Raw genomic sequence first — 9,953 nt, 5'->3', positions numbered from 1 at the left:
CGTAGGCATCTTCAAAGCAGTCCTGAAAAACACAGTTTGAATTTGATTAAAATCAAAAAAACATCGTGAGTGGCAGCTTACGCAGGTGAGGACAGCCAATCAGGATTCAGAATGATTGACAGATCAAGAAAAGAAGAGTGATTGCAGACCCTTCAGAGCGACTCTTTGCTCCTCTATGGAAACCAGATTTCAGGACTATTAAGTACTTTTCTGAGTAAATTCCCAGATTTAAAGGTTTCTGCTAAATTACTGAGGCTACTTCAGCCTCTTCTGGCCATTCTCCATTTTTCAGTGGTCATTCTTGACTTTTCAGTGTTATTCCTGGCTTTGCAACAAGGATGTAAAGCAATAAATTATTACCTACCCTGTTAAAGGATGATTGCTGATCTCTTGTGTTTTTTTCTTTTCTAAGGTTAATAATTATCTCTGTTTTTTTAACAGGTTTTCCACCAGCTTCTCAAAGTGATGCTTTGACGTCTGGAGTTTGTAATGTAAGTAATTTTGGAAAATGGATCAGAGTCTGGGTGAAGCTGAGGTTGGACAGACTAGCTGTAAAACATTTATATCATTAACTTAATGACACACAGAAATCTCTCTTCTAATGGAGCACCTACAAGAAGAAGTTAAAAGCTACTGAGATCACAGCTGTGGAGGATTTTCCTGTTCCCACTAATACAGTCACTGTCTTTGGAAGATCACCTAGTGGCCGTCAGGGGAACTGCAGATTGGGACACTTTGGCCCTCAGCTGTTGAGGCTGCTGATTGGTTCAATCAGGCTTCTATATGATTTCAAAGGCATCAGCTCCCTCCAGGGTCACACTGTCAGTACGGTGCGCACACGCCTACACATGCACGCACACACACACACGCCTACACATGCACGCACACACACACATGCCTACACATGCACGCACACATGCCCAAGTGCACACAGTCACACACACACACAGTGTGTTAAAAGTGTGTTAAATTCCCAAACTAGCCACTAGGGGCGAAATCAAAAATGAGCAAAAACGTTAAACACACTTACACACTGAATTTCATAAAATTGTGATATTTCAGGTCATCACAGATTTTTGGTCTGGGAGCATGTTGGGGGGTTCTAGAACACTGTAGAGGGCTCGGAAAAATGAGGACGCAAAAAATGTCCTCATTCTTCCAAGTGTACTGATATTGTAGGTGTGTTATCATAAAATTGTCCTGATTTGTCATGAAAACAAGTGCACACACACACACACACGCACACGCACACACACACTGTCCCTGGAGCCTCAGTGCCAGGCTAATAATAGCATCCCAGTGGCTTCTTACATAACAGTGTACAGCTGCAGTCACTCTCTGCCTGCAGGCTGCAGACATCGACAGGCTTCAAACTCACTGTCAGCAATCTGCTCCTCACAAAAACATAAAAAAGATGCTTTATTTCATTTGTTACCGGTGATAACGCATCAAACTGTTGCACTGATTTGTTGTGAGCAGGTGATGAAGGCTGCCATACTGCAGGGGTAGGTATTACCGCCCTGGGCTGAGTCTGCCAGGCTCAGCGCAACATGTCCTCCATTCTGATGTGACGGCCCTATCAACAGGACACATTATCTGTCAGTGCCTGACACACTGTGGCAAAAATCAAACCTGACAACGGTCAAGGTTTGATTAGGTGTCATAATAACTCAGAACCCTTTAATTCACAAATGGCTAACCTGGGGTGTAGGTCACTGGTTGGGGTTATAGCCTGAACGATGTGTGCAACAAGGTAGAGGCTGTCCTCCCAAGAAAAATGATGATGGTGAGGGTTGCAAGTCTAATGTCTAGTCAAGATGACGTTCATGTTTCAGGTGTTCCCCTTGTCTTCGCTTATGTTCTTGTGAATTATGGGATCATTTTCAGAGTTTTCAGCCTTCTTCAAAATTGTTCGAATGAAATGAGGACAAAGGAGGCGGAGCAATAAGTGTCTGGGAGTCACTGTTCAGGGCAAAATACTGAATTAAAAATTCCAGGTTCGGGGATCATGACTGGACTGTATCTGAGAGCAGCAACAGCTGTTTTCATGTGTGTGCCTACACGACCGACAAGTTTAATAAATAATCGAGTAATTATTTCAGTCGGTTAGCAGGTAAAAATGCTAACATCATCGTTACAATAAAACGTTTCTCGTTTGAATGATGGTGAAAGAAAATGAGCAATTTTTAAACATCATCTACTAACTTGTGACCAAATCAATCACTTTCAGAAAATTAACCCGATCATTAATGTTTAAGGCGTCCAAAAAGAGAACTTAAACCTGAGGAGAGACTCCGACAGGCTGATAAATGGAAGAGGCACAAAAACCCAGTTTTTGGGCTGAAAGGCTCTGGAACAGTTTGTAAGATCCCGTGGAAGTGACACAAGGAGCTAAGGGAGGAAGGACAGGAAGCGGCAAGAAGGGAGTGAGGAGGTAAAGAAGGAGGGAGTGAGCAGATTCATGAGAGAGAAAGTCTGGTGTGAATCCAAACAGACGCTCTCTGCTCACACTCTTCCTCTCTTTTCACACTGTATCAGTCTCTCTCTCTCTTTCTCCCATACAAACAGATGCTCTCTCTGACACTGCCTCACACCCTGCCAGGGTTTTTGGCTCTGTGCAACATTCACAGTGTTCCACACACAAACACCGTAAGTTCCTGCTGTGTGTGTGTGTGTGTGTGTGTGTGTGTGTGTGTGCAGACTAACACACAACACAATACACACTGTGAAGTTTTGCAGGCTACACAGCTAGACTTTTACTAGATATTTTTAATAACAGGATCCTAAAAAATCAGATATAAGTATTCAGGTTCTTTACTGAATAGCACAGTTAATACCACACTGTGAAAATACTCTACTATCAAGTAAAGGTCTTACAAATAAAGCTTAATACTTCAAGTAAAATGTTGCTGTCAGTGTTTCTCATCATCTCTGATGTTTGTGGATTAATATTCCTGCTGTAGATTTCAGGTTGAGCTCATCTGAACTACTTTATATCCTGTTGGCTGGTTTAATCTGCAGCGATGCATCATATTCTATAAGATCGTCATGTGTTTGTCCTGTGAGAACCTCGTATCTCAGAAAAACAGCCTGTTTTCAGCTCTGTGACGATGCATTTTCAGCTGATCCAAGAGGCTTTTAAACAGCTTATTTAGCTGAAGAAGACATGAAGGAAAACTTCATCCTTCAGTTATCACAAACATCTGGAGATACGAGCTTTTCACTGGACAGGAAGGGCAGGAAAAGAGCCTCAGTCTCAGGAGCAAAAAGCACAGTATTTGCTTGTGATATATAGTGGTGTAGAAGTATAAAGCTACTTGAAAGACTTGAATAAAGTACAAATACCTCACATTTGTACCTAAGAACAATACACTTCCCAATTCTTTTAATTAATTATTTCATTGATGTTTCTTGAGCTGTTGTAATGTTGCTTTCTCCTCTGGAGATTAGCTAAGTCTTATAGTGTATTATCTGTGAACCAGAGGTTTGGATACGCTTACAGTTGTTGACCTAATGTTGCCACAGACAGTTTCCTGCAGGAGGAAGGAGTTTATGTAGCTCTTGTGGTTTCTATCTGTGGTTGACTTGTGACTAATTGAAAGTGAAATATTCTTGTGATCTGGTGAAAGTTCACAACTGGAGGAAAGCAGAAATGCAGATTTTTCTTATATTGTTGTGTCTTTTGTGCAGGGTGAGAACAGGAGATGTGGAAAAAGCAACAGCTGCACCATTGTATGATATTACATACAAGGAGAGGTCAAGGCCAGAGAAGCTTCTCTTGTGACAGCAGCAGCTTTCTAATCAATTAGTCAAGACCTACACACTGTGTCCCATTACCAAACAGACACTTAAACACACAAACAACCCAGCTACTCTCAGGAAGGCTTGGAAACACTAGAAGAACGGCCAGAGTGCATTCACTGTCCCATTAAACCCCCTGAAAGACAACTTATCCCCCGTAGGAGGCGCTGAAACTGTGTTAGACCACCAGGACCTACTGAAGGACTTCTGCAACCCCCGTCGCCCACCTCAAAAGCTCTGACTTTGAGACCCATTTAACCACTTAATGATCCATCAAAATTGTGCATTGACCTGTGGAACCTTCTTAAACACCTTCGTACACTGAATGATTCCTTGAAGGCCAATCAAACTTCCTGGTGCCGAAAGGCCCCTGAAAAACTTCAATTGACTTTCGAGATCCTTCTAAATAGTCTAAATGATGTGTAAAATCTTGTCATTGACTTTGGTTTTCCAAAGATTGCTTGAAGACTCGGCTCACTTCCTGGTACCCTTTGAAGGACCTCTAAAACACTTTTAGATACCACAGACAACCTTCAAGACCTTCAGATCCCACTGTACGACCCTACGGACCTCCAGAGGTATCCCCTGGAGTACCAAATGATTTGTAAAATCTCCTCAAAGACATAAAAGTATTCTGAAAACACCCTTCAGCATCCCTCACATACCCTGCAAACCCGTCAACTACCCATAAAACCCTTTAGGAACCCACTGCACAATGCTCTAAACCTCAAGAGGAATCCACAGAACCCTTTCACTGACCTGTTGAACCTCCTCCAAAAATGTAATACAAGTTTTCTAAAACACTGTCATGACTTATCAATAACATATTGATGTTATAAAGCACTTTGAGCCTCCATCAAGAAAAGAACAACCTTTAACAGATCCACTGAAACTGTTTTATCCTGTGTTACTCTTTACTTGATGCCAGTAGTGTATCCTTGAACTTTGACCTCGCAGAGGAAGCAGGAAGCGACGGGAGTTTTGCTGTGAAGAGACAGACAGTCGTCTCCTTGTGTTTTCTTAAAAATCATATTCTGCTAAACCCACCAGTCACACAACAGTCTGCATTCATCATCTGAAACTCGCTGCTTTAGGTAAGATGCTTGAATAATTGAATAAAACTGAATAACTGTCCGTAATCACCAGACCAGGTTTTAATGCTTATAGTTCGGATGGTGGGTGGCCACCTCGCTAACTAAAAGGTAAAATGAAGGTTAAACCACATTCTGTATTTGCTGTGTTGATCCTCGAGGTGGTTTTTACATTCCATTCCACAGCTCCAGGTCCTAGATTGACATGACAAAAACGAGGTCAGGGGTCAAACACACTCGACTGCCTCGCTGGATGTTGTCACCACTGTGAACAGCTGACTGTGTTTCTATCGCAGCAGAACGGACCAGACGTGGTTCATAACTTCTGTCGATGCGTTTGTGTCATTCATTGTTGCGTCGCTGAGCGGTGAGGTCGGATGACAACCTTCCACTGTGTTCAGGTTTTTTAGAAAACGACTTGTCCCACATTCCTCGCAGCTCAACCAAAGTCAGCTGAATTCCTCTGTAATGTGATGAGTTAGATTGGAGACGGACAGAGAAGTGTTTGTGAGCTCAAATGAGGAGATGAACTGGTGAGGTATGACGCAAGACAGCCTCAACAGCCAGACCCAGACCACATCATCCACCTGAATATTTTCAGTGGGCTTTTAAACACAAAGTCTAGATGATCAAGTCCCTCGATTGGACAGTGAAGTCTGGAGGGAGAAATGGCCCCCACTCTGTATTCAGCTGGTCATTTTCCCTGGAGACCCTGAAAACTCCTCAGAGGCAAAGAGGCCCTTCAAGTATGCTTCCACTAAAGTCCTAAAAGACTTTCTACACTTTTCTGCGTCTAGAAACAATTCCTAGAAAAGTAATCTTAAACCCCTTCTCACCTACGCCATGACCAACGTAATTTCCTTATACAGCTGGTGAAACTCACAGTGGGTTCCCAGGATAACCTAAAACCTCCTAAATTGACCTCAGGTATGCCAAACCGCTCAGGAACCCCAAGATCCACAGGGAATCCTTTAAGAATCTTGAGAAATGTTTTTCATAGGCTCTTGAAACCTCCTGAAGCATCTAGGACCCCCTTTAGGAACCCTGTCAAAGAGCTCTCTGACTCATAGTAAGCCCTAAGAAACCACCAAAGGATCTCTAAAACCTCCACAGATCAAAGGAACCCCATCAATTGATCCTTAATCCCTTATACAGATTCATTTACCCCAAAAGGGACCCTTGACCTTTGACTAAAGACTTCTGAGCCTCCTGAAGCACTTCTTGAACACCGTCATCCTCAGAACCTGATACAGACGTTGAACCTTTTCCTTACTGGGACACTCCCAGTTTAAACAATATGAACCAGGTGGTTCAGGGTGGAACATCAGGCTTTACTGGAAACATAAAGGTTAAAAAATAACCGTGCTAGCTCACTTTGCCTCATGATGCCAGCCAGAAACCAGGCAGTTCTGTGCAGTGACCATGGATTACTGTAATTTAGTTGTTAGTGATGTTGTAACCTTGTAAGTCATTTGGATCAGAATAAATGCAACTAGATTCGAGCTTCGGAAAGCAATCCTCATATTCTCATCCAACTTCCTGTGTTTGCTGTGCAGAAGGCAGCCTGTGGTTGAAATCAGATCTGTCATTTTCATAAGCCGACACACACACACACACACACACACACACACACACACACACACACACACACACTGATAGTATCAAAGCTGATTAAACGCAGTAGGTAGATAAAAGCAATAATCAGCTGCCCACTCAGAGCTCACCTGTGCTGAAGCAGGAAGTCCTACAGTCCCGTTCTGTAGCCCTGCACATGCACATAACTTAAACTAAAGTTGCTGTAATGAGCTGAAAACAGCAGAGCAAGGGAAGCTGTGCTGTCCTGCACACTCAGTGGGCATATACCTGTAAGGCAGAGTAAGTAGAACTCAGAGTGTATTTGACCTTGTTTGTCTTGATGGTGAAATCCCCAAATAAATCTGAATAGATAAGTCATGTGACTTAGCGGAGACATGTACTAGTATAAATTTGTGTAGTAATAGTACAGACATGATGTAAAGCACCATAGAATGTCTGCAGGACTGCGGTGATACTGTAAGGTCAGTGTCGGTCACTGTGGGAACACAAACACAGGGACATCACCATGGAGTTGGATCTGATATGTAGTATTACAGCCACGGTTGTGAAGACCGTAGGGTTACTGGGTTAAAGAACAGCGACGGGTTCAAAACACGCCGGGGGTGCTGGGTAAAGTTGTTGCGTTACATTGAACCACTCTGGGAACATTTCAGACCAAGTTCCTTTTGGAGTTAACAAAAATACATTTTTACAACCAACTGAGAATTTCACTTTGTTAACGTGGTTCATTTAGAGAAATATTACTGGTGATACCACTGAAGACAACGTCCCTGTCAACTCTGTATATGCAGGAGCAGAGGGATTACAGAAACACTGCAGAGTTACTGTAGGATGATATTACAGGAGAGAGACAGAGGTCACTGAACTCAATACCAAACACTACGAACACAGTAAAAAGACAAGTACACGACTAAAAAGAGTATACACGCTTTAAGACTATGTGAGACTATACTATTGTTCCATGAAAAAGTCTTTATAGTAAAGAAACTATGATACAGACATCACATATCTATACATTATCTGCTGTACACAGATCATTATGGGGACACCAGTTTAAAACCCACTTTCGGGATAGAATAATCTAAACCGACCACCACAGATACACTGCCGATGGCAGCAGGCCGGTGTGGGTTTTATAAGGACGTGTGTCCCCGTATGTCACATCGTGGTCTTGTGAAATAACCCAGAATAGTTGCATGTATGAGGTGTGCGTCAGGTCACTGCGTGGATGTGATGGTGTGAATCCCACCTCCTCCTCGGCGGCCGCTCCGTTGCCTACGTGGGCCATTTCTGTGCCCGGTCACTGTCCTCCTTCAGGTCCGCTGGGTTCCACCGCTGTTTTCGTTCTATCAGGAGAACCACGATCCCATGTTCTGTCATACACCCCGCCGTCCCGCAGCGCTCGTAAACCCGTCTCTCCTCGCTACGGGGGTGCGTTTTTGTTGCCTCCACCCGGTCTCCTCCTGACGCTCGTTTATTCCCGGTTATTTCCCGGGATCTTCCCGGCGGGTCTGTTGGTTCGGGACTCCGGCTCGTCCTTCTCTCTGCCGGTCGCGGTGGTTGTGGACACCGATCATACGCTCGCTTCCGTGAAGAAGAGGAACACGTCTACGTTTCTCTCTCTCTCTCTCTCTCTCTCTCTCTATCTATGACACACACACACACACACACACACACACACACACACGTCATTCGTCCAATCACAGAGCACGTTCACCTGACGAACGTTTACACCACAGGACCTCACACACCGGTGACTTCCTGTAACGTCAGGTGGAGGCTGTAACCTGTTCTGTCCTCAAGAGCTTTTACTTCACTGAAGTAGCAGTACCACAAGGTATAAATACTCAATGCGACAAAAAGTCATGCAGTCTTAATCTAGAAAGTAAAAGTACTTAATTAGAATCAAAAAATACTTAAAGAAGCTTTTGAGGATAAACATTTTTGAGAACGTTTTAGGAATGAGGCGGTATTTCAGATTGTAATCTTATGAAAAAAAAGTCTTATGATAAAGTTGCAGTTACTAACTCAAAATTAGGCAATATTTACACTAAAAGTTCCAAATCTTATGAGACAAAGTTAGTGCTTTGAGGCAAAATTGTAATTTAAATTTTACAAAATTATTATTACTATAGGGGAAAAGCCAATACCTGAGAAATTGTAATCTTAATTAATAATGATCAATAATCTCATTTATGGTTTGCCCAGAGAGCACTTTCCACATGAAAGGATTTACAGAATAAAAAATGACTTTATTCTTACTTTATATATTAAATACTTAATAATAATAATAATAATAATAATAATAATAATAATAATAATAATAAAAAGACTGAACCAAGTTTTCACAACATTCAATATAAGAGTAATACTTTTACAGGAGTATTCTCAGGATTAAGTTGCAATTTTACAAGAAAAGTCAAAATAGTCAAAATAAAAAGTAATAAACTTTTTTGGTAAAATAGTAATAAATAGTAGTATAACCACTAAAAAAAATGTTATTTCCTAAAAATAAATAAAATCAATGTGTTGTAAAAGCAAAAACATTATTATTCTATGCATCACATACTGCAAACTGTGTGTATCTGCTTCTTCAAACGAGACGCCATGTTGGGTTTGTAAAACTTTAATTTTCTAATACTTCTTTTAAGTAAAAATTCATATTTACATAACAGAGTGAAGAACCTAGAAAACAAGTGTAACAACTGCACGAGTAAAAAAAACAGAAAAAGAATGAAAAAAACTAATTGTTTCAAACGAAGATACAGAATAAAATATCTCGCTGGCTAAAGTTGTTCCTGCTGTGCACTTGAGCGAGTCACAGAGTGAAACTTGACATTCAGGGAGGTTCAATGAGGCTGTTTAATGCTTTCATTTGGGTTTTTTTTAATTGCTACAAATCTCATTTTAACATCAATCTGAAATCTGCTGTGTCACATCCTGCCTTGAACAGCAGAAACACTTTGGAGGTTTTTAACTGTGTCTTTGCATTTATTTACAGACAACACACAGCATCAGCTTTAGTCAGAAGAATACGAGTTTACACCAGATTCTTTACAGTCTTGAGGGTTCCAGGTGTCCCCATAAGTACTATTACTGAAACATAACCAAAAAACAAACAAACAAAAGAACCCATCACTCAATTTGTGGAGACGGTTTCATCTGTCTAGATGAAACAGTATGACGGTCCTGGATCAGGGTTGGGTTTAAGTTAAAAGGGTGATCTTAAAGTTAAATGTAGTTAAGGTTAGTTTAGCTTAAAAGAGAGGTAATGGTTAAGGTTACACAGGTAATGTTGTGGTTATGGTTAATGCTCAGGTTAAGGCATGTAATGCAACAAGTTAGTGGAAGAGAGATAAACACTGTTCTGGTAAAGTCAGTATTAACTAATGCACTAGTTAAGAGGAGTTAATATGTCACGAAGAAGCAACAATAAGCTGTTGGTGATTATCATCCAAACTGCAC

At 41.5% G+C, this 9,953-nt stretch overlaps 1 protein-coding gene across 1 annotated transcript in view; it reads right to left on the bottom strand.

Annotated features, from left to right (window-relative positions):
- LOC121626333 (tetratricopeptide repeat protein 39B) overlaps positions 1-8,067 on the bottom strand; it is an 18,938-nt gene extending 10,871 nt beyond the window's left edge. The window contains exons 1-2 of the mRNA XM_041964790.1: positions 7,738-8,067; positions 1-22 (exon numbers count right to left, since the gene is read on the bottom strand). The exon at positions 1-22 is cut by the window's left edge and continues 13 nt beyond it. Of these exons, the coding sequence (XP_041820724.1) occupies positions 1-22; positions 7,738-7,776 (61 nt within the window). The 5' untranslated portion in view covers positions 7,777-8,067. The remainder of the gene's footprint in view (positions 23-7,737) is intronic.
- Positions 8,068-9,953: the final 1,886 nt, after the last annotated feature.

This window comes from Chelmon rostratus, chromosome 23, assembly GCF_017976325.1.
Source record: "Chelmon rostratus isolate fCheRos1 chromosome 23, fCheRos1.pri, whole genome shotgun sequence".
In the NCBI taxonomy this organism is placed as follows: Eukaryota; Metazoa; Chordata; class Actinopteri; order Chaetodontiformes; family Chaetodontidae; genus Chelmon; species Chelmon rostratus.
The sequence above is the reverse complement of the archived record's forward strand: the minus strand, read 5'-3'. Positions and strand labels throughout refer to the sequence as shown.